The sequence below is a fragment of the Vicugna pacos genome, chromosome 6 (genome assembly GCF_048564905.1).
Source record: "Vicugna pacos chromosome 6, VicPac4, whole genome shotgun sequence".
NCBI lineage: Eukaryota > Metazoa > Chordata > Mammalia > Artiodactyla > Camelidae > Vicugna > Vicugna pacos.
In genome coordinates this window covers 71979404-72004830 of record NC_132992.1, presented here as the reverse complement: position 1 = coordinate 72004830, position 25427 = coordinate 71979404, and the positions used below count along the sequence as shown (strand labels likewise).

At 47.0% G+C, this 25427-nt stretch overlaps 1 protein-coding gene across 3 annotated transcripts in view; it reads right to left on the bottom strand.

Annotated features, from left to right (window-relative positions):
* The window catches only part of FLVCR2 (FLVCR choline and putative heme transporter 2), a 51407-nt gene that overhangs the window by 18437 nt on the left and 7543 nt on the right, over window positions 1–25427 (bottom strand). For all 3 annotated transcript variants that reach the window (XM_072963458.1, XM_072963459.1, XM_006206090.4), the window contains exons 2-3: window positions 9150–9291; window positions 6577–6717 (exon numbers count right to left, since the gene is read on the bottom strand). In XM_072963458.1, coding sequence (XP_072819559.1) covers window positions 6577–6717; window positions 9150–9291 — 283 coding nt within the window. The remainder of the gene's footprint in view (window positions 1–6576; window positions 6718–9149; window positions 9292–25427) is intronic.

Sequence of the window (25427 nt, the reverse complement as noted above, 5' to 3'; positions counted from 1 at the left end):
TCTGTGCTTCTCTCCTTGTTAAGAGCAATTTTTTCAAACCGTGGTCCAGAGACCACTGGCATTAGAAGGACTTAGAGCTTAAAAATGCAGATTCCTGGGCTCTACCCGCACCCACTAAAACCAACTCTCCTGGAATGGGGCTAGAAATCTGCGCTTAGCAACACCACCACCACAAAAAACCCGCGCATTTCTTAAACTCACTGGAGTTTGGGAACAAATGGCCTTGGGAATAAGGAAGATCAAAGACAAGGCCCAGGCTCTCAGATGCTGGGGTCAAGCTGGAGGCAGCTGGGACGGGAAGAGGCTTCAAGACCCTGGTTCTCAATCCTGTTGCAAACCAGAATCACCTGGAATGCTTGTTAAAAGCGGATTCCCAGGCCCTGAGGACCCAGACTGTCTGAGTGTGAATTTCCAGAAGAGAGGGAGGGAAAACTAGGCGCACGTGCTCCCAGCACCGCAGGGGGTTCTACCATCAGGCCGACTGGAAAGCACCGATCCCAGGTCCTGTCTCTGGGTTCCAGCTACTCTGTGTTCACTTCCTTTCATTCCTTCCTGAACCTGTAGTAAACGCTTGTTTTAGGGCCAGCCTGACCTCAGCAAAGCTCCAGGAAATCCTGGAAGGATTTTATATTCACCCTTAAGCCAGGATCTCAGAGGGGGCACAAAGCCCCTCCCGAGGCCCTTGTAGAGCCCTTGAATGCCGCGAGGAAGGGTGATGCCCGACACTGCACAAACTATTCAGAAGCACAGCTGGGGGAGAGGCTGGGGGGGGGGGACTTGGAAAAGTGTTCCTTATGAGGACACCCGCCAGAAGAGAAGTCCTTCAACAACTCCTTTAGCAGGGCAGTTGTTAACCATCGGTGAAAAGACATTAGAGGAAGCCATGGGACAGCAAGGCCCGGAGATAACAGGTTCATACTTCCCCCCACCCCACCTTTAGGGCTGATACGCAGCACAGAGCCTGCCCTTCCCCAGACTCTGGTAGGCTCGCCCTGGCAGAAGAATCTGGTCCAGCCCTGTGTCTTCGTGCTCTGGCAGACCTGGAGGAGGGAGGGCATTTTACTGGAGGAGGAGGCAGTTTCTCGTCCCTGTGATATTTCAGCAACATCAGGCGCATGCCCTACCTCTGCGCCCCCTCCCCTCTGAACTGTGCAGCGAGATTTAGGAAACAAACAGAAACAGCACACCCGCTGAAATCTGAATTTCAGATAAACAAATACTTTTTTAGCGTAAATATGCCCCCAAATATTTCGTGAGACATTTTTATACTAAAAAAGAATTTGTTGTGTATCTGAAATTCCAGTTTAGCTGGATGGCCCTTATTTTAACCCTCAAACCTATCTCTAAGAGTGTGGCCAGAGCCCAGAAGGAAGAGGCAGCAACCCTGGAATTCCTCCAAAGCCTTTACTGTCTCCGGCACCTCGAGCTGCTGACTCAGCAGCTCGGAGAAGCACTTGGAAGGTCACTACCAGCACAATATTGAACATCCCACCAACTGCACAAGAGCTTCTGCCTACTCGGCAAAATCTAGTTCAGACCAAAAAAAAAAAAAAAAGTAGAGAGTGGGCAAGTTTACCAACACAACAGCAATGTGGATACATGCAGTATTTTGATTCATAATTACTTTAAAATGCTCATTTCTATTCAGGGCACTCCAATGGAAAGCAAATGTTATTACTCCCTTCTGAAGTAACTAGAGAGAGAAAGGATGAGCACAGGATGGGTGAAGGTGGTACATGCAGTAAGTAGCAGAGCTGACAATAAAACTCAGACCTCGTGCTCCTTATATGCTAACTCTGAACTCACTGGTCCAGCAGTCAAGGCTCTTACTCCACGACATGCCCCCCACATCCAGCAAATGCGTCCCTGAAACGCTACCAACTGCTCAGTTTCTAACCACATGCTCTAAGTGTTCACAATTCAGAGGAAAATATGAATATCACGTGTACTAGATAATGTATGTATATATTATGGTTATATGTGTATATATAAAGTGTGGCCCATTTCCCTCTTCAAAGCTCAACCTGAAACTTCAGGGAGGTTGGAGGGAATTCTGGGAGGTTCCAAAGCATTTAGCTGAATCTGTAGTGGGGTTTATGTTTTGTGTGTATTTTTAATTTGCAGCAAAGATAGTGGGAGAGGAGAGCAGGAATCCTCAGGTGGACTGAATACCAAACACTGTCTTCCCATGACTTGTAAACCTTAGAGAGACAGGCTAAGGCTGAGACCCCCTTATCACCATGGCTGGTCCTGCTTCCTACACCTAGAACTCTAGACCATCTTCTTAGAAGAAAGCAAGCCCCAGGCAACTGGTCTGGAAGACTGAGTCTGAGGAAGGACTCTCCCACCCCACCACCGCCAGACAGACCCAGAGGCCACTCAGGCAAGGGGGGCTGAAAACAGACCCATGGCTCTGTCTCCAGGAGGCTCCTGCACAAGGAGGGAAAATGGTGCAATGGTTAGGAAGATGAGCTTTGGCATCAGACAGACAGAAGTTTATATCTAAGCTCCGTTACTTGCTAGCTGTCCAAGTATGGGCAAGGAACTAAATCAGAGCCTCAGTTTCCTCAGGTATAAAATGGAGCAGTTAAGCACCTATGTCATGGGTTCCTTTTGAAGATTAAGTGAGACAATGCATGTAACGCGCTTCACATGGTGCTTGGCACACAGTAATGGCTCAGTAACATTTTTTTTTTCAAATCTGTGATTAAACCTGAGAATCATTTCCCTGTTGGCAAAGAACCCTATCACCAAGTCCAATGCTATACCGTGAAAATAAGGCTCCTTGTGACTCTAACGAAACATGTACCAACAGATTAGTTTAACTCTCTCCCTGGGGTCATCTCAGGCCTTTGAGAAAAATGTGAATAAATTCTACCTACACACAACAGAGTCAACTGCTTCCAGACGCTCAGAAGCGAATTGTTTTTCTACTTCAGTATCATCTCAATGTAATGACAGTCTACTCCCAACCCTGTCTCTCTCCCCCCACCTTCTGGGACCTGGGTTGTGGATACATTGGTATGCTTGATGGTTTCCCACATGGCTCTGAGGCTTTGCTTCTTTATCTTCCTTCTTTTTCCTTGCTGTTCCTTAAACAGGATCATTGTATTTGACCCACCTTCAAGTTCACTGATTCCTTCTTCTGCCAGCTTAGATCTAACGTCGAGCCTTGTAGTGAGTTTTCCGTTTCAATTATTGCATATTCAACTCCAGAATTTCTATTTGGTTCTTTTTTATTTCTGTCTTTCTTGATATCCTCTATTTGGAGAGACATTCTCTACTTTTCTGTAGTTCTTTACGATGGTTTCCTTCAGTTCTTTGAATATATTTTTAAGAGGGTGAATTACAATCTTTGTCTATTATGTCCAACATCTGGGCTTCCTCAGGACTAGTTTCTGTATATGAGACCTGCTGTCCTGTTTCTTTGCATGTCTCACATTTTCTTTGTTGAAACTGGACATTATAAATACCACGTCAGCTCTGGAAACGAGATTCTCCTCTCTCCCCAGGATTTGTTGCTATTGCTGCTGTTTGTTTAATGACTTTCCTAGACTCATTTTGTGAAGTTTGTATTTTTTGTCATGTGTAGCCACTTAAGTTTCTGCTCTATTAGCTTAGTGGTGAGCTAATGATTGGACAGAGATTTCCTTGAATACCTTAAGGCAGTAAGTCTCCCACCTTTGCCGAAGACCTCGATGTGTGTGTTGGGACTCATCTGCAATGTTCCAGCAGGCAGGTGACAACTCTGCCTTAGCTTTCAATTCCTGCTTGCATAAAGCCTCAAGTTCAGCCAGAGGTGACACTTCATGGCTTTTTCAGGTCTTTTCTGGGCATGAGTTCAACTCTGTATGTGTATGTGAATGCCTAGAAAAATATGTCAGAGTTTTTGAAGCCCCAAGGACATCTCATTCTCTAGATTTTCCTTTCAAGATCTTTGGCCTGACTCTCGTTTACCCCAACTGAGGTATTCCTACCTCAGGCAGCTGTGATGTTAAACAGTGATTGTTTTCATCAAATGCCCTGGGGATACGGTTTTCCCACTGAAAAAGTTGAGTCAGGTCAAATATAGGCAAGTCCTCTGAATGGGGCCTTTCTAGGGCCCTGCCACATGGCTTAAGTGGAACTTTTGCGAGAGCTCCAAAATTGTTTGGCCCCGTCCTGTGGCTATGAGGCTGCTAGTTTTCAAAGCTACCGTGTCTGGGAGGCTGCTGGTTTTCAAGGCTACCACAGAGTCTGGAAGAAGGGGATCAGAACAGGGCAAGTTAAAACACAAAGCTCACTGTTTTAGCATGATTTAGCCATTTGTCTTGAATAGATGTCCCTTAGATTGTTACAAGCCTTTGGTTAAGAATTCTGATATAATTCATTTTGACAATGTCTGCCAGTGTTCTTTTCGTTTTCATGGACGAACAGATTATCTAAGGTTCTAACTCCACCATTCCAGCATTACCTTACTCACTTCCTGTGTTATCACTTAACCAAATAGGTAAGGAGGGCTATCCAGATGCACAGTAAGATTAGCACCACTCTGCCAGACTGAAGACCATAAAAGCAACTAGCCATACAAAAGAGGAGGAGTTGCTTTATGTCCACAGCATGACCCAGAGCTGAGCTCTCAGAGACCAGGACCGGCACTGTCCCTGGTACATTTTGTTCTTATTCCATTTTCATGGGTCAGTGACCTGACCTTGCCATCAACAGCCTCCAGCACTGAATGAGACCACAGCCTCTGGAATGAGACCCTTGCCCTGTTGTCACCACCATCACCATTCTCATTCACAGAAAATATTTATTAAGCACTCATCCACCCTAGAATTCCAAGTTAGGCTTCAAATACCCATTTGCAATAAGGTTTAAAGTGTTCAAAGATCAATGCACTCAAGATGTTTCAGTCTAGGGAAAAGTGAAAGTTCATAGACGCATGGAATCCTGAGTCTGGAAGGGAACCCAAAAGGCAGCAGGTTTCACTATCCATCTATAGCCTGATATTTGCCACACTATCCCCACGAAGTGGTTGGTTCCATCTACACTTGAATACCTCCCACAGAGAGCAGCTCCTGACATCTTTAGCTGGACATCCTAACTATTAGAAACTTTGTTTTGGGGATGAATACAGAGACATACTCAGAACTAAGAAGCTGGAGAGAGGGAGAAATGCAGACCAGAGACCTTAAAGCCTAATGTGGTTAGCTGGGGCTACTCCAGGTGAGAGGTCACCTAGCTTGTGCGCATGCCTGAGAAACAGGCATGCCTCTCTGTGGAGGATATCACCTTTTATCTAAAGCCTTAGCAGATAACCACTTTTATTCACGTAAGGGCATTGATAAGCCTAAAATAAAATGTTGGCACAATTCAAGGAAGCAGTGTAAGCAATCATGAATCAGGTATTAAGAGTGGAGGCTTTGGAGTTAGACAAACCTGTTTTGAACCCTGGCCCTGCCTCTTAAAAGCTGTGTGTTCTTGAACTACTTACCTAATCTCTCTGAGTTTCTCTTTCCTCATCTGTTAATTGGGGAAAATTATGGTACTTACCTCACACAGGTGTGGTAGGAGTTAAATAAAATCATGTATGAAAAGTCGTGGCACATAGTAAATGCTATTGTTGTAATAAAACACACAGTTTGGGAGCCTAGGGGAAAACCTGAGGTTATAGCCAGCTGGGGTTTCACTAAGAATAAATCATGTCAAGCCAATCTTACTTATTTTTTTCTTATGGTTACTGAGCATGATACACCAGGGCTTCATCCTGATCTTCATCAAATGAACTTGTGGGTTAAGTGGTCCAGTGTAGGCTGGACAGCAGTAGAGTTGGGTGGAACTGAAAAGACCTTCTTTAATGCAGAGCCTGAGGTTCTGTCCTCACCTCTGTCTGGTCCAACATTCTCATGAAAGCTTAGAACAAAAATGCAGCAATACCATGCTGGAAAGGCAACCCAATACACCCCCATAAATATTGAAATTTATCTTACCGAAAGCCAGGAAAATGAAATGAAAGAGGGAAGTTGTCTTGCATTCAGGTAAAAAAGGGGCAATGTTATAAGATGAAGGAGGACTGGTTGAGGAGTGGTTCAGGTGGCAAGACTCATGTAAACATCCAACCATTCATTCATTCATTCATTCAATCACTCATTCAATAACTGCGGGAGTATCCACTCCTGCCTGACCACTGCTGAGGACCTATAAAGGACATAAGTCCCCACTCTCTGGGAGCTCAGAGTCTCATGGGAAGACAGACCTAGAAGTGATTTTTTTTTTTAATGGTAAGTGTGAACATGTACCAGGAACACACAATAAAACAGGAAAGGTCACCTAACACTGCTTCACAGCAGTCACACTGACATGAGACTCAGAGGATCAGTGGGCGTTTTGTCAGACAACCTGACATGGGAAGGAACGGTTTTCTAGGTAAACTTTACAGACCAGGCAAAGGCCATGAGTCACAGCTGGCTTTACTGGTAGACCCTACACAAACACATGCATGTGGGATTTGGACACAGTAAGACAAACAGACATAGCAGGTCTCTGTCCCACATTCCCAGTTCCGGTACACTCCTGGACACATCTGCATCTTACCGTAAGTGATGACCAGCAGCACGAAGTTGAGGTTTTTGAAGAGTCGGACTATGGAACTTAAGTACGAAACATCAGGAGACGCCAAGGCATAGCTCAGGGACTGGGCCCTGCTGGGGGGATGTTTCGGCTTCTCCTTGAATACTGAAAGCAAAGGAACAGAGAGATCACTGTAAATCCCTGTGGTCCCACCCTTGCAGAGCTGACACCTGGATAAGACCCGACTCCCTCAAATGAGAAGGAACTAAGACTCCAAGAGGAAATATTAATTCTTCAATTCATTCTCTTGAAGCTGCATCTCACTTTCTGTGAGCTTTGATTATTTTTCTTAATGGCCTCTGGACAGCTGCAATCATTGGGCCTCCCAGGCAGCGTTCAAGGATCAAGGAGTTGTATAAAAACTGGTGACTAACGTATGGCAGAGCACTGACAAATTCCATAGTAGCTGGGGCATAGAGGGAAGTGAGAGCTGAGGCTCTGGGATTAGTGAGCCCAGTTACAAACTCAGCACCAGAGCTCCTCCCGAGGGGGAAGGGTCGGTGTTGCCCATGCTTAGCACAGAGCCAGGAATGTGGCTGCCAATAAACACTCCCTGCATAAGTGAAAGGGTCTTCTTCTATTGGAAAGATCTTGAGTCCCTTCCTAGTTGCAAAGTTTGAATCAGATATCTGCCTCACAAAGAAACCAGAGGATTAACACAGGCCCCTGCAGGAGTGGTCACTCTCATAGGAAGGACTGGGGAGGGGCACTTAGAAAACCATTTGCTTTGTGTTCTATTTTCAGTACAACTGGTACAATCCATCTGACTGCACTGATGGCTGTTCAGTACTCTGGGGGCCAGATCAGTAGAACCAATTGTTTGGCTAAACTGGCCCCCAAATAGGGTCCAAGTAAGCACCATGCTGCCTCCCCCAGCCCCCATGAGAACACTCCAGAAAGGTCAGTAGATTGTCTCCCTTTAGAGGAAGCTCTGGAAATGAGGTTTACTCCCTTGAAGATCAAAGGGTCCCCCACCCAGATAACCCTCCAGCTCAGACTTCAGAGCCCTGCTTCTTCCTTCTCCGGAAATAGTCCTGGATAACTTCCCACCGTTGGGAACTTCTCACCCATTGTCTTGCCTGTTCACCCCCCTTCTATCAGGGGAAAGAAGTCAAGGCAAGGTTTTATTTTTTTATCTCTGCAACAGCAGCTGTTTGTGCAAGGATTTGGCAACCAACCACAATTCAGATAAGACTTTTCAGTTCTTTACTCAGTGAGCTATCATCTGTGCTTAACAGTAAAATGCCAAAGTGTAGAACTGTCCTACCTCCAGGATCTCAACTGCAAAAACCCAGGCCCTCATCTGCTACAAACACAAGAATTTGGAATGGGGCCCAGTACAACTTGAAACTTCAAGTCTGGCCAAGATTGTTCTATCCTGTTCTCAGCCACAGCTCCACAGCATCTCTACCTTTCCAGGGACACCAAGCCCTCCATCCAAGAGATCTGTGATCCCGTGAGCTTTGGAAAACCATTGGGTAGCCCTTCTTCAGCTTCGACCCAGAGGAGAGAGAGACACAGTACGGACCCCAAGGAGGAAAAGACACAGTGAGAACAGCTGAATGAGGCACATGATTATAAAACTGTTTGACTCTGGAGGTGAGGCCAGCAGGAAGGAATGAAACCTTTCAGATATTAGGAAGAAAGCTGGTTAACCTTTAAAGATGGATAAATCACTGAACATGAAAAACTCTACTACGCTGTTTCTGCATTTATCACAGCACATGTTATATCAGTCAGATGACAAAAGAGGACATAAGTTATATTAACTAAATATCTCAATGATTATATATACATACAAATAAAAGCAGTTTTCTGATGTTGGTGGTTGGGATTAACTGGTATAAGGCTAAATTAATCATTCTTCCCTTTACACTATTTTGTATTTTTGATTTTTTCATAATGAGTGTATATTACTCATACATATATTTTTTAAAGCATTTTTAAAAATGTAGTCCCCAGGCATTCTCAGGTGAATCTATGAGAGTATTAGTGTTTGTGGATCAATATGCATCAACCCTGTTTTGTTTCATGTTGTTCCAGAAATTTACAGTAGGGAGTTAGAGAAACATGGGTTTGAATTCCACCTCTGTCACTTACTATCTAATCCTGAATAATTTCTTTAACTCCCCTCAAGTCTTGGTTTCCTCTTTGTTAAGTGAGATGATAATGGTACCTTCCCTCACAGGGCTGTTGAGGAGTCAGTGAGATCAAGTATACTCAGCACTGGCTCATAAAGGGGGTCAGCAAGCTGCCCATTAATTCTAATGAGGCTGTGCTGGGAAACTGGTTAATTACCGCTAACCTTTATGGAGCCTCTAACAAAGCACACAGGACCAGCTAGCACTGTATCGGCAGCAGTTACTCAGGCTTAAACACTTGACCACTGGAAGCCTGGCCTCCTGTTTCTATAGACACACTTTATAGAATACGTGGTACCTAGAATGGTGTTCTAGGGCCATGTTCACAAGGTCCTCACCCAAGTCAGCAGAACCTCCCTGCCTCCCCTTCCCCCATCAGTCTGCTAATGACCTTACCGATGATGACAAGGATGAAAAGCAGAGTGGCCACACCTCCTATTATGTAGAACATGATGCTGATGTGGTAGGCAAGCTTGTCCTGGTCTTTGATGTTGGGTACCAAGACAGGAGGGACCAAGAACCCAATCGCAATTCCAAGCTATAGAAGACAGAGACATCAATCATAGCACCAATGGCCAAGAGGTGACAGCACACATTTAAGAGGCTCTTCATAAGAAACATAACCCCTAATGTCTAGTCCTTTTAAAAATTCAAAAAGGGACTTTTCCCCCTCAAGATACCAGAAAGATCTTTCTTTAGATTGACAACTCAGCTCACACACTGCTGACCACTCTTACTATCAACACCTATTGAAAAAGATTACAGTTGGGATTCTCAATGCAGGCTGGCTCTTCTCCAGGTGCAAACTAATGAATGAAGGCTCCTACCCTCCCTTGTCTATGATAAAGTAAATCAATCTTGATTTTTCTTTTCCTGCTACTTAAGTTCTTGATTTCACAGAATCTGTTAACATGGAGCTGAGAGACCAGCTGAAGGAAAAGTTTTAAACCCTACAACCCTAAGAATTTGCATTCAGTGAGACAGAATCCTAAAGCTGTTTCCACATTTACAAACGTGAAAGCTGAAGTTCATTGTGTGAGTAGCTTAGTAATTTACAAAGCATCTGTGGTGTAAAGTCACACATCACAGCATAAATTTATACAGACAGGACATGGGTATATACAAACTGGCTAGAAATACACACACACAGAGACACACTCAAACATGCACACTGACAAACTGAAACATCTCATATCTGCGTTGGAGTTCAAACTCCAGTGGCCTTGGGTATTTCCAAGGTCAGAAATGCCTTGATTCAGGAGTGACTAACTGCGATACATCTCCCCAAACCCTTCTGCCACACATAATCCCAAGTGAGAAACTGAAAAATAGCCTGAGAACTCAGACAAGCCTCAAATTCCAAGGGTGAAAAAAGGTAAGTCTTTTGTCTCAAGGTCCTGTTTTTCCTTTATTTATATATATATATATATCTAAAATGTCCACAATTTCTTATTTGTTTTGTATTTATTTGGGATTATTTCTCTATGCTGCATTTAAACATTAATGAGATTGTATGTAATTATAACTTTTTTCCCCTACAACGTAAAGGCATCATTTTATGAAATTTTAATTTTAGTCATAAAACCTTTTCTATCAGCTCATTTCTTTCTGCTTTTCCTTTATTGAACTTGAAAACAATTACAGGGAGAGAAGTGATTTGTCTGCATGTCCTATTACAACACCATTCATCACCTGCCAAAGGGCTGATTCATCCTGATTGGCTTTCCAGCCTGTGAATTATAGCAACTCAGGGTGGTCAGTAGTGGTGCTCAGTGCTGGGATAGTCACAAAAACCAGGATCAGTAGGCTCAGTGTAGGGGTCTTGCACTGGACGCCAGTGTACAATCAGCACATCAAACAGATCTTTACAGCATCTACCATGTGAAGTGTATTCTGCTAGATATTTGAGGGGGGAGGTGAGCGGTGGAGATGTATACGGCGGAGATCCTGCCTTCATGGAACTTTATAATCTAGTGGGGGCAGAAGGGATCTGAAACAAAAATACAAAGGATAACGCCAATGGCGATATTTGTGGGTTGAAATTACAGAATGTTAACAGTGTGAGAGTTCTGCCATCCACTATTACAATCTGGCTATTAGAGGGCCAAATGGAGACGAAGTGAGACTAACATCTAGAGGTTAAGTGACTTGTTCAGGGTCACACAGAGTTCTGGGAGAGCTGAGGTGAGAAACGAAATCTCTTGGCATCTCAAGCTAGTGCCTCTCCATGGGGCCTGGCAGTGCCCTTTGGGGCTGAGAGCCTTCAGGAAGGCCCAGTGAGCAGGCTTCTCTCCAAGGGAAGACATTCCATGTCCTGAGAGCTTAACTGGTCCTCGGTGACACTCATTTGTGAGTAGGGTCCTGCTCCTTAACTGCTGATCTCCAAGACCCTGGGGGTAAAAAGCGGCCTTAGAAGGGCAAATGCAACCTTCGTAGCTGGGAAGCGGGGCCACTGCATGTCCTACCTGGCAAACTGAGGACTTTGGAGTTGGAGATCTAGATCTTAAATAGGATCCCGGAGGGTCCCTTTTGCAAGAACGAGGGAAGATACAGGAATCACCCGAGGTTCCGGGATTTTTCCATTCTCACAAGGACCCTGATGTAGGGTAACCTAATCCCAGGTGATCTGCCTGGAGAGGTAAGTCCTCCCAGCTGACGCCACACCACACGCCTACTGCTCAGAGGCCCGGCTCCATTCTCCGTCCACACACTAAGCCTGCCTGAGTGCCTTGCCAGCATCAAAGCCTCTTCCAGCCTCAGGATGAAGCAGCCAGCAAAGGGGCGCGAGGTAACCCGGCCAGACAGGAACACTATCTCACAGTAACCTTTCTCCAGGAGGAAACTGCCTCTGGTGGTACTTTCATGCCCAGTGTGGAAACCAAAATACAGCACCGAACCGTAAGATGCTACCTCTTTAGTGTTTTCAAGACATTTTTTTCCTGCTTCTTGAGACAGTGAGAGTGCACAGCTCTACACCCGGCTCCTGGTTCCTACGTCTGTCCCTTAGTAGGTGCTCATTCACGGTGACTGGCTGGAGAGATGGACAGATGGATGTTGGTGGAAGATCTTGTCTACACAAAAGCTGGTAGAATCTACCCATTAGAGTCCACGTTCTTTCTACAAACCATGTTGTACCACAGTGTTAATGGGGGGAAATGGTTGAGGGGGAGTAGGAAGAGGGTAGGATGGTGGACTAGCTTTTGAGCACCTACTATGCACTGGGTACATAATACAGTTTATCTTTATCATTTAACCCAAGAAACCTTACAACAAAGACAAAAATGAGAAAAACTAGGGGTTGGCACCCAGCCCCAGGTCACACAGGCAGAAGAGCAGAGCTCCTAACCCAGTTCTGTCTGACTCCAGGCCCCAGCTCACCTCCTGCCTCCCAGGAAAAGTTGTCGGTGTGATACCAGTCAACACACAAGCCTATAGTCTCACTTGTTTGAGTTCTGTCACTCATTCGACAGGACACCACCAAGGCAGACAAGGTCCCAGAGACCTGCAGCCCAAGTCAGTGCTAGAATAATGTGAAGAGCTGGGGGGATGCAGCACTCGGAGGCTGGGACCCACACCTTCCCGCAGTCACAACAAGACCAGAGACCCACCGTAATGACTAAAACTCACTGCCAGCTGCTTCCGACTGGGCTTATGCCCCAGCAATTGTTCTTCTCAGCTTTATCTTCCTCAACAAATGACAGCCGTGGGCAAAAAGACACAATCCAGTCAAACCAAGTCACCACCTTGGCTCTTCAGGAACTTACTTTGTAAAAATTACTTTTAAAGTGGAGTTCATTTCTGTTCATTTTTACCCCACCCACAGCAGTGTTTCCCAACCCGGCCTGATGACAAAGGCCGCCAGCCCCAACCCCACTGCAACCCCCAGGCCTGAGTACTGGTGTTTCCCTCTGCGGGAAATCCTTTTACCCCTCAAGGGCGTCTGGGAGACACTGCCTCAGAACTAGCGTGGCCTTCACATGGCTTCCGCGTGGCTCTGCTCTGAGTCACTCTCCACTCGGCAGCCAGTGAGCTTTGGAAAATGTGATCAGATAATGTTCTTCCCCTGCTTAAAACCCTTCAGTGACTTCCCCGGGCTTTTAAATTAGGGCTAAAAATCCTCAGCCCACAAAGATCTGTACATAGGGTCATCTGCTCTTGGTCAACTACTTGCTCCCTGGGACCCTGCCACTCTGGCCTCCTTTCTGTCTTTCAAATATCCAAAGCGCCCCCCGAGCCTGAGGACCCCACGGATTTTGCACCAGGTCCTCTGACCAGACTGGAATGCCCTCCCTGCTCTGTTTCACCAAGAAATGCATCTATCCTTCGGGCTTGGGCTCAAGTCTCACTCCTCAGGGAAGATTTCTCCGCTCTCTGGTGCCAAGAGTCAAAAACGTCCCTCTTTACTGGTCAGCAGCCTTCCCTGCAGCAGAGCCCTGGGCTTGAAGGCTTGCTCCAAACTTGGTCACTTATGACCCAATGGGGGCTCGCCCTGCTCCTCAAGGAGCTCACACCAACCTGGTTCATTTTAACAGTGAACATTGTTCACTGGAAAAGAACCCGTCATCTTTCCTTCTTTCTACTCCAACATCCCTCAGAGACATCATCACTCTACACAGCGGTTAAGGGTTCAGGCTTTGCGGTCAGAAAAATCTGAGTTCACACCCCAGCTCTATCAGTTACTAGATGTCTGACCTTGGCAAGTTAATTCCCTGCTTTATGCCTGTTTCCTAACCCACAAAAGCAAGATACTACCCAGCTCCTACTCTCTAGTCACGGGGCTGCTCTGAGGACTAAATGGGCTCACATGAATGGCCTATTCAGTAGAATGCTTTGCACTGGGGGGCTCACTCCCCTCCTGCAAGCCTGGCCCTCCCCTCGCTGCACACTCTCACAGCAACGGTGACAGGAAGGAAAGGAGAGGCCACTGGGACTCAACAAGACGTGCTCGGTTTACTTAATGCAGCCCCACAGGGCACCTTCCCTGGTTCTCCTCATCCTTCTCCAGCTCCTCTCTCTGCCCTTTCTCAGTTCTCAGTCACCCATGCCTCTGTCCTCTCACATCCACGCTGTCCCAGACCCTCCCAAGCCTTCCGTGGAAGCCCACTTTGCCTCTGTGCCCCCACTCCCTTTCAGGCGGCTGTAACCTCTCCTCCACCAGCCTGCACGGTGTATCCAGGTGCACATTCCTCAGCGCTGCACTGACCATGCAGTCCCTGCCCAAGGACCTTCAGGGAGCCAGCCCTCTCTGAGGAAGGACCAAGTTCAAACCCCTCAGCCTGCTGTTCTTGGCTTTCCTCGCCTAGTTTCAAACTATCTTTCCAGTTCCATCTCCACCTAACTTCCCTGTATGTTCCCTGTACGCCAGCCAGACTGGATGACTCACAATTTCAACCTTTCATCCTCTGGTGTCTTCCTTTATCCCAGCTGATTCATTACGTGGAAAGGTCTCCCACCTTACCTCTTTTACAGCCCATCTCAACCTTAATTATCCTACAGAGGTGGAACCTCCTTGCCCTAACTCCTCTAAGCCTTTGGTTTGCAGCCTTTTTTGTGACCTTAGCCTGGTGCCTGGTAAGCAGAACAGGGGTTTACCCTAAAAATGGGTGTTGAATGAATGGGCTGCAGTTTACTGGAATGTCAGGTCCCAGATTAGCTGTGAGCCGAGACCTGGGGAAAGATGTGGTTAGAAATTTAAATCTAGACAAGGTTCTCAGAGAAAGTGTGCTATTTAAAAAAGCATGGTAGGGGGTTGTTCTTAAATCAGCACTGTTTGACGGATAAATCTGGGTTCCATCTAGATTTCCATATACCAGGTTTGCTTAAAGCTGCTCAACTCCTAGGAGCAACCTTTAAGCACACAGCACGATGCCAGCCCCCACAAGGTGTTTTTACGTGATGAGTGACCAGGCACATGTGTGTATCTACACATATCCATGTACACTAGCAACGGCCTTAATGAGGTACAGATTAATTGGCAGTTAAGGGTCACAGAGTATAACAATTGAGGAAAACTTAAGTGACATAGACAAATGTATGAAAATGTTACTATACAAAGGGCCACGTAAGTCCACACAGCATTTATGGGCACTAAAATGTGCTACACATGCAGTATATTACTTTCTACCCCCTACAGCAACATGCCTACCTGCTCCTGGTCTACATTAATATGCGCGTAAAGCCAGCTCATATGACTGTCTTTTTTAAATTCCCAAATCCAAGCATTTGGCTTCTTTTGAAAGGGCCAACTCAGGATTAAGGAGGTAGCAGACCTTCAGGATCAAAACAATCCCACTGATTTGGGGGAAAATCACTCACGAAAGGGGTTTATGGATTTAAAAGGCTAAGCTTAGGTCCCTAAGAACTTGGGAAGCAAGGTCACAGCTGGTCACCTCTCGACTTCCTTAGAGTCCCTCCCCGATCAGAGAGCTCGTCCTCAAATCTGTGTTTATGCTGGTGGCTTATATAACCGCAACACCCCTGGATTTCCTCAGTCCTTTGGGGGAAAGAGGTTAGGGAAAAGCAGGAGGCAGTGGCTAGTGGAATCAGGACAGCCTGTAATCACTGATTCCCAGGGAAGGTAAGGAGAGGAATCACAGCTGATCCACTGTGCTCGCCAGGCCACAGCTGCTGTCCTAAGCACTATGAAGCACTATACAGATAGATATGCTCTTTCAGTCCCTATTTTAAAATTGAGAAACCTACAACGTAAGTAGCTTGCCCAGGGTCATAGAACAGCACGTGTCCTATGCTGGACTTCAAGCTCAGTCCATCAGTCCTAGAGTCTGCACCCTTAGCCATTTGGCTAATGCTACCAGGTCGTGGCTATTTTATTACTCAAACTAGAAGGAAACTAATATTTAGTGTGTACCTACTGTGTTCTAGGGAGTGGGCCAAATGATTTTTCACACGTGATTTCATTTAATTCCTTACAATAATCCCCTAAAACGGGCAAGATTATCTCTGGTTTGGTTTTAGAGATAAGAAGACTATAATTTGCCCAAGATCATCCAGCTTCTAATGGCAGAACTGAGAGTCAAGGCCATGGCAATCTGACTTCAAATCCCTTGAAGAGCAAGGTGAATGCCGCAGAAACAGCCGCCCTCCTGGACCTGACCGGTTTTCCAGTCTTAGATGACTCTATCATTCAGGCACCTCCTGTATACCTAGCCATTGGAGGAAGCTGTCATGAGAGGTGTCTCCAGCTGTAACCTCGCAGTTACACCCTATGGGATTGCTCGTTCTTATGCAATGCTGGCTCTTGGTCGTTTTCCATGTAGGGCATTTGTTGTCTCCCCAGCTAGATTTTAGCACAGTGAGGACAGGGACACTGACTAACATTTTCTTGTGTGACCCTTCCCCACACGGCACCCAGCTCCCTGCCAAGTACAGGGACTGTGCTCAGGAAATGTCTTCTAATAAAGAGATGACCTTTCGATTTGTGCAGCTGAAACCTAACTCAAGTATTTCTAGTCTCCTCCAGAGCAAACAAGTCAGGTACAGCAGCAATTTTCTGTATTGTAAGAGTTTACCACTAAAACAAAGCAGAAGCAAGGAGGCATGACACAGGGAAGACCTCCCATTTGGGGCTCCCCAAGAGCAGACCTGGGGGCCACTGGAATGTAAGATGATCAACTCCCCACCCTCAAACCTACGCTTAATATTTACTGAACACCTACTGAAACTAAGCACCACGCTAAAAGGCAAGGGAGGAGACAACAGATGCAAGAGAAAGAGCTCACGTGAGCAAGCTCCTAAGCTAGCCAACACACCTTGGTCTTGACCTACAGCCTTGGTGCTGGCTTCCCTCCTCCTCGTTGAGGGGGACAAGGTACTGAAGGGCAGAGGTACCTTAGGCTGTTCTCAGAGCAGGTGCTAAGTTTAGAGGAGGAGTCTGAGTTTTACAGGGAATGTTTTTTTAATTAAAAAAAGGAATTTTGACAAAGGGCTTAATTTTTTCAGCTGAGCCTCATATTTGTGCTGCTTTAGGTCATCAACTCTAGAGGCTCCTGGAACACACATGCCTCCTTTTAAGGTAGATGTTCCTCATGATATTGTCCCTGTGGTGACATCTGCAAAGGCTCAGTCCTGGTCTATGTGAGAGAGGACACAAAAGCTCCCGAGAGCCTGCCTCACTGCTGGCCTCTCCACTCACAGGGCCCTCTGGCCGACAGAGCTGATGGCCAATGACCACAGACTCCTAGAACACAGACTCCCAATGACTCAGCTGGGGAAGAGGGAAAATGAGGGGCACGTTTCAAACCACCAGGTCAGCAAAGTGGCAGAATGCAGGCCTCACTTTCTCCAAGTTTTTCACATTTAAAGGAGGTAACCTGCAAAGCTCCCCCCAGATACATTGGCACTTCCACCAACCCCAACCCAGATGCCAGCCCGCAGCAGCCAACAGAGGGACCTACCATCCTGTGTGCCACTGCCTTGCTCAACCCTACCACTCCCTGCCTCGTGACAGATGATGAGCTGATCAAAAGCAGAACTGTCTGCTTGGTCTGATATGTCACATCCTGTCATTCCTGAAAGTCGTTCATGTGACAGTACATGTTTCTCATCCTCCCAAGTTTTCTTCTGAGTCTGGCTGGGCTTCTCGGTGACAGCTTTCCCATTCGGATTTACAGAGGTGAAGCCCGGACCCGGGGCTTACTCACAGGCAGGCCCCGGGAAGTGTGATTTCCTCAAGGGCTGCACGAGCCAGCTCCAGTTCCCCCAACTGTGTCTCCAGACACAGACAGGCTGGGCTCCAGGCAGCTTGTTCCTAAGAAGCCAGCTACATAAGTTAACTAGCCCTGCCTCATGATCCCAGAGAGAGGCGTGGGAAGAAAAAGAAATCTAAACTTTGCACAGGAAAACCATAAGTACCTCACATCTACCACCACCCCGAGAAAGCAGCACCATTAGCTCTGGCCTGGGACTCAGGGAATTACTCTGGACCTACTTACATGATGTCATCTCCCCTCCTACTTGGCCTGACCTTTCCCCTACTAGTCACTCTAATCTGTCTTTCCTGAAGTGTGAACCCAGGACCTTTTCAGTCCCATTCACTACTGCATCCTCCAACCTCAGAATGTTGAGTGAAACAGAGGAGATGCTCAGTAAATATTTGTTCAGTCAATCAATGAAGGCTGTGGAGCATTGTCTCAGTAAAACCACAGCTCCCAAGAACTGACTATAAAGGTCACAGTGCCAGGCCCTAAAAATGGAGAGGACAGCTGTTAATCCAAGGTTGTCCTTCATGAGATAGAAGTACCTTCATTCACTGACTCGCATCTGTCACATTACCTGCTGTCAACTGGGGGGACACAGGGAAGCTGGCCAGAGGGGATGCAATCCAGGACAAGTAGAATTCAAGGAGGAACAAAGACTGGATGGTCAGGGGCTCATGTGGGTTATTTGCACGGGACAGAGATCTGGCCTAGGGTGAGGGCACCCTAGAAAAGGACAGGGATTTCTGTGGAGTAGCTTGAGAATATAGGGCTAGCATTCCTGGAGCAAATAATGGGGTACCCTCTTCCCTAAGGAGAGATAGAAGGACCCTGGAGAGAGAGAAGGCAACATGGTCACAAGGACCATCCAAGCCCCACCAGTGCCCACTCGTTAGCACCCGTCACTGCCACTTGCTAAGTGTAATGGACCTGGGAGAAAGTGTGATTTAAGACCTGGACCCCCAGGCCCTTAGGAGAAGATCTCTTACTCCTGGGCCCCATCTCCTGACAGTGCGAACGAATTAGATTCTCTGCTCTGTCACCACTGCCGTGTTCCTATTCCGAAGAGAGGAGCCATCCAAGACACATATAGACTGAAAAGCTGCTTTGTGCCAAGCCCTGGCAAAAGGCCCTTCTTGAAATCAAAGGGAATAGAATGGTCCACAGGAGTCCTGAAGCTGCAGCATAGCTCTGGTCCAAAGGACCACATCCGCAGAGATGCTCCGGAACCTAGGAGCTCTGGGAGAGGCTCCTTCAGCCAGAATGACCTGGACATTTTTCTGAAATGAAGAGTTGACTCTAAAGCCAAGAATGGCGAGTCTGTAAACAGAGTGTGGCCCCTAATCCAAGCTTGCACTTGACCAGATGAACGGACCTGATTTGTGTACAGGAAGCCCTTTTACTCTCAGTGTCATGAGTGAAGTTTAGAGTTCTTTTTTAAGGGCAGTTGAAAACTCACATTTGCACAAAATTTCAGTTTTCAAGGCACCTGCACATCCAGCACATACCTGGAGCCTCAAAACCATCCAGTGAGGTGAAGAGCAGGATGCCCACGGCACAGGTGAGGCACAGAGCCCTGTGAAGGGCATGTCTTTTTCTCCACATCATAATTGAGTTTAAGCAACTTGCCGAAGTCACAGAGTTAATCAGTGGTGAGGTAAACACCAGGGCTTCTGATAGTCCTGTCCCCAGCCCTGCTCCCTCCCCAGAGAACCTCGCTAAGCCGTGACGTGGCTCCAAGCAGCCAGGAATCCCAGGAAGATGTGAACTGTGACTCAAGATGAACCAGCGTCCAGTGGGATCCTTTGCCAAGGGAATGTGTCTGGGTCATCACAAAATGGATTACAGTTACTCTGCAGCTCTTATCAAAGTTCTTTCTGGACGGTGAGTTGGAGGCAGTCCACTGAGGGGAGAGAATGTCCACGTCTCTCAGAGTCTCTAAACAAACTTAGAGCAGCGATCTGGGCCCTGCGAACACAACTTCCCATCCCACACAGTAGCTTTGGGAGAACCAAAGGCTCCCAAGGAGAACTGTGCTTATTCCGCAAATAAACAAGACCGGCATTGACGAGATGCCTGTCCCAAGGCCAGAGACCAAGGATGTTATCTTGGGGGCCGGCCAGTGACACCCTGGAGGTAGAAATCTGGTAAGGGGAGGGTGGAGAGGAGGTGGCTGCAGGCAACCAGGGAGCCGGGTCTCCCCAGGCCTTACCCCCAAGTCCGCCAGCCCCAGAGAGGAGAGAGCTTTACCATCTGCCGCTCTGAGGGCAGACTTCGGCCCTCAAGGTCTAAAGCCTTGAGGGTAGAGGTGGAGGGGATTTTCTCAGACCCACTTCCACAGAAAAGTGAAAAAGACTACTAAGAGGGTTGGATCAAGCTGCACTCTTCCCACAACCACCACTTCCTTTCCTTCTGAGGTCATGATTGCATGTTATGCAATGCCAGTCATTGAATATGCTCTGGAATTTTCCTTCCGCAATGAGAAGGTAATGCCCCAAAGATAAAGTGTAAAACCAGAAGAGCAGGCATCCATCTTTCCATCCCCCTGTTCTCAGTCCCCACCACGTGCCAGGCATGGCCTTTTCTGGCCTGTGTTCTATGAGCAAAGTCTCATGGGGGGTAACCTAATTCCAGAAGGGCGGCCATGGTCCCAACCTAACTCATCAGATAGGTGGGTCTGCTTAAGTGCCCAACCTATGATGCAAGGGAAGAGGATGTATCAACAAGTATTCCAGAAACAGCAGCTGAGGTGAAAGAAAGGACTGGAATCCAGAGATACCGGCAAGAATGCTGTAGAACCTGAGTCTGGCGGGGAGGGGGAAGACAGATGTGCACTCGGTGAGTGTCTGCGGAGGCTCCTCTGGTTCAGGAGCTTTCAAACTCGTCTAACTTGGGTGGCCGCCCAGTGAGGCAGGCTCTTTTGTTACAGATAAGGAAGCTGGTGCCCAAAGGGAGCAAGTGTCTTGCTGGAGGCCCCAAACACAGGGGTCAGCGGAGCTGGGTCAGGCTTCCACACCAGGAGTCCTCAAACTTCAGGGCATATCAGGACCACTGGCAGAGAATCAAAACCACAGATTCCTGAGCCTCACCCTGGAGAGGCTAATTCCTTGGGTCTGCCCCAGTGCCCAGGAATCTGCATTTTAAACAAACACCCTAGGTGGTTCCGGTGCTGGAGATTCATGGACCACACTTAACCACTGCCCCAAGGAAAGAACTCAAGAGTGAATTCTCGGCTGCTGGCTTCCCTAGGCATCCCAGGCAGGGACGGATGGTGGGACAGGTGCTTGTTCCTGTCTAGCTCCCTGGTAGAGAAGAAACGGTCCTCTGACTGAGTTAATCGAGTGGCTCCACATACATGCCCAGCATCAAATAGGAAGCCCAGGACAAAGGTCTGAGGAGGCGAGGATTGCTCAAGGGGCAGCCGCCACCCCATTGCGATGGACACTGCTTTCACAGGATGACTCACGGCCACTCACTTCCTGCATTTCTGAGTAGACAGACATAGCAAATAGCCCTGTGCACAGATAGCCGGCTCCAGAGTCACCAGGGGAGACCCGGCCCTGCCAACACAGCAATGTGGGGCAGGAATCAGGAATTTCCAAGGGAGAGGAGAAGGGAAAAAAAAAAAAAGGAAGAAAAATAACTCCCAACCTTGCTCCAAGTTCTGAGCCAGTCCCTTCTGGAGCAAGAAGGATTGGGGATGGAGGGATAAAGTGGGAGTTCGGGATTTGCAGATATTAACTACTATATATAAAATAGATAAACAACAAGGTCCTACTGTACAGCACAGGGAACTATATTCAATACCTTGTAATAGCCCATAATGAAAAAGAATATGAAAAGGAATGTATATATGTATAATTGAATCCTTATGCTGTATGCCAGAAATTTCCTTACTGTAAACTGACTCTACTTCAAGTTTTAAAAACCTGGAAAAAAAGAAAAACTACAAAAAAAGAAAAAAGTGATCTCCTGGAACTGAAAGGGACTTGTGTTCACCTCGCCTCTAGAGAAAGAATCAGATGGGAGCCAAAGCAAACACCGCTCCACACATGGTTCTGAGACACACGGTCTCATCCGTAAAGTTGGTGAGCAAAGGAAGTCCAGCCCTGCCTCCCACCTCCCCCTCCTGCAAACACACACTCTCTGCCCTCACGCTGGGGTAAGGCCTCATCTTGAACCACGTGGGGCTCAGAGGCCGAACTAAAGTTCTTGCACAGCAGAAAAAAGGAGAGCTGCCTGGCATAAGGTGGGGAGGCAGAAGAGTCCAGGTGGGCTGCCCGAGCCGGCAGGCTGCTCTCCCAGCTCTGAATGGCTTGGCAAAGACCAAGGCCCTTAGTCCTGCAGAACCAGAGAAGGCAGATGCTCCCTTGGGCTAAGTTTGGGATGATGCAAGACAGCAGTCAGGAGACAGAGAAGAAAGAAAGGAGGGGAAACGTCAGCTTTCACCTTAAACTTGTGACCTCTTATCATCCCTGAAGGGGTTCCAACAACCCTCATCCTGCAATCTACACGGGGCTGTTTGATGTTGGGAGTCGGGGGAGGTGAAGTCAAGGGAAGGACATCCTGTTAACAGCACTGTTGGATAAGGATCAAGAATCAGGCCATGGAAAACAGCTGAGTCACCTGATAAGCCTGCCCTCCCTACTTCCTTCAGCTGGGGCTTAGGTCTGTAAGACTCAGGTCTGATGTGCGGGGCTGGGAGCTGGCCCAGTATCCTTGTCATCCCTGAGACCCCAAAGTCCTCACCACAGACAACAGGTCTCGTCAACCACGGGTGGGGAAGATGACACCATCTCCCGGGACCTGCACAGCTTTGGCTTGAGTAGCTCTCGAGAGGGGAAGTCCCCATCAGGATACTGCCTGGAAACTTCCAGAAAGGCCTACCTTCCCCTACTCACCCAACTCCTGGTCACTTCACTCTTTACGAATCGGCTCATAACCGTCCCCTCCTCAGGGAAGCTGTCCCTCTTGCTCCTCACTGCACTCACTTTGCAGTGTGTCCTCCCACACCCGGTGATGCCTTAACGCCCTGCGCACATGGATCCTTAAGCCTGCCACATGGTGCTGCTTAAGTGCTGGCCTCTCCTTCTAAATCAGCAGCCAATGACCTTGACTGTCGACAGTAGTGTCAGCATCTGGTCTTCATGTAGCACTTTCTAGCTGATAAACTCTGCTCCCTAAGTGCCCTCCATTCGCTGTCTCATTCACTCCTCTCCCCCACCTTCTGCAGTAGCCAATAGTGTCTCCATCTTACAAGAGAAGAAGCCAAAAGTTAGAAAAGTTAAAGGACTTGTCCATGAGTACAAAGCAGGACTAAAGATGTGTTCTCAGACACCCTGGCACAGATCAAGGCACCCAGTAAGGACTTAATAGCTCTTTGCATTGAAGTAATAAGATGAAGTCACATCAGACAGACAATCCGGGCATGACAGTCCCTTATTCCAACCTCTTGAGCTTTCAGCTAACTGAGCAGTCACCTTAACTCCTTTCATGAAGGGAATGTCTGTTTATGAATTTGTCCGTCCACTTGTAAGCTCCTGTTATGCCCAGAGCCCTGAGATACAGGAGAGATGTATTTATCAAGGTTCCAGTCCTTTGACAAGTGTCCCATTTAGTGGGAGGAGGAGGTGGAGGAAGAGGGGAAGGGGACAGGAGAAAAATTAAGGAAGACGGGGAAACCCCCAGAAAACAAAGGCCAGTATCTACATAAACTCAGCAAGCACACAGTGGGGAAAGGAATGCATCCCTCAAGCACAGAGACTGATGAGATGAAGGCAGGAGGGGAGCAGGTACCCAGACACCCAGCCAGAAGGGAACACCTCACAAGTTGTGTCTCCCTCTTTTTTTTTTCTGCTGGTAAAATATACATAGCATAACATTTACCATTTTAATCATTCTTAGCTGTACAGTTCAGTGGCATTAAATACATTCATATTACTGTGCAACCATCACCTCCATCCATCTCCAGCACTTCTTTCAGCTTCCCAAACTGAAACTCTATACCCATTAAACCCTAACTCCCCATTCCCTCCCCTCTCCCCCAGCCATTGACAACCACCATTCTACATTCTGTCTCTATGAATTTGATTACTTGAGATACCTGTGGTACAGTAAAAATATACGTGGTCTTTGTCCCTGTTTCCTGGCACAACATTCTAAACACCCAGGAATTTCCTGAGTGATTGGAATGTCCTTTGTTATTCATAAGGCACCACTTTCCATCATACCTGAGTTAACGCTATGAGGTGACAGACTGGGGCCCCTACAGAGCCTCAGGATGGAGCTGGTCTCCAGAAGACCAAGTGATTAGACTTTGGAAACTTTCAGCCCCACCTTCCTCCACCCCTGAAAAGAAGAGGGGGCTGGAAATTGAGCTCTAGAAAAACTCTTCAACCAGGAATTTCAGTGAGCCTTCCAGCTGGTGAACAACTCCCATCAAAGTGCTGGGAGGTGGGGCACACCCAGAGAGGCCCTTGCATCTCCTCCATTCGGCTGCTCCTGATTTGCATCCTTTACAATCATCCAGTAAAAGCAGTAAGTAAAGTGTTTACCTGAGTTCTGAGAACCATTCTAGCAAATTATAGAGCCTGAATAGGGCTCAAGGGAACCCCCAATTTATAGCGGGTCAGTCAGAAGTCCGGGTGGCCCCCCAGGACTTGCAAATGGCATCTTAAGTGGAGGGAGTCTTGTGGGACTGAGCCCTTAACTTGTGGGCTCAGCACTGCTCCAAGCAGCTGGTGTCAGAATTGAATTGAATTGAAGCATAAGTGTTGAAGAATTGGAGAACTGGTGGCTGTCTGAAAAAAAGACACACCTCAAAACCCCACAGAGGTGGAATCACACAGTATCTGTCCTTTTGTGACTCCCTTATGTCACTCAAAATAATGTCTTCAGGGTTCCTCCACGGATACCATTTGTCAGAATGTCCTTTCTTTTTAAGAATAAATGATACTCCGTCCTATGTATATATTACATTTTGTTTATCGATTCATCCATAAACGAACACGTGGGTTGCTTCCACCTTTTAGCTATTGTGAAGAATGTCGCCGTAAACAAGGGTGTACAAAGATCTGTTCTAGTTCCCGTTTTCAGTCCTTCTAGGTGTAGACCAAGAAGCAGAATTGCTAAATCACTTGGTAATTCTATTTTCAATTTTTTGAGGACCTGCCATACTGCCTTCCATATGACTGCACCATTTTATGCTCCCACTGTGCACAAGGGTTCCGGTTCTCCACATCCTTGCTAGTATTTGTTAACTTTTTAGCTTTTTCTTATTAATGACCATCTTAATGGCTTTGAAGTGGCATCTCATTGTGATTTTTTAAAAACATTACTTCTCTAGGTTATTAATTAATTACTTACTTAACAGAGGTACTGGGGATCAAGCCCAGGACCTCGCGCATGCTAAGCAGGAGCTCTAGCCCTGAGCTATCGCCCTCCCACGTTTCACTGTGATTCTGATTGGCATTCCTCTGCTGGTGAGCTTCTTTTCATGTGCTTAATGACCACTTGTATTTATTTTTGGGGAGAGATGTCCATACAAGTCCTCTGCTCATTTTTATACTGGGTTGATTTTGTTGTTGCTGTTCAGCTGTAGGAGTTCTTTACATATTCTGGATATTAGCCCCCCACTAGATATACTAGATACATGATTTGCAAACAGTTTCTCCCATTCCACGGGTTGCCTTTTCACCCTACTGAGCTTGCCCTCTGATGTACACATTTTTTAGTTCAGTTGATTTTGTTGTTGTTGTTGCTGCTGCCTAAGTTTTTAGTGTCATATCCAAGAAATCATCAGTGTCACTACCAAATCCAGTACCATGAAGCTTTTTGCCTAAGAGTTTTATAGTTTTCCTAATACCATTTGTTGAAAAAACTGGTAATAATTATGTGTCAATGCAGGTTCCTCAGTTTATTGAATGTTTCTGTGGGGGAGCGAGGGTCTGGAGCTTCCTGG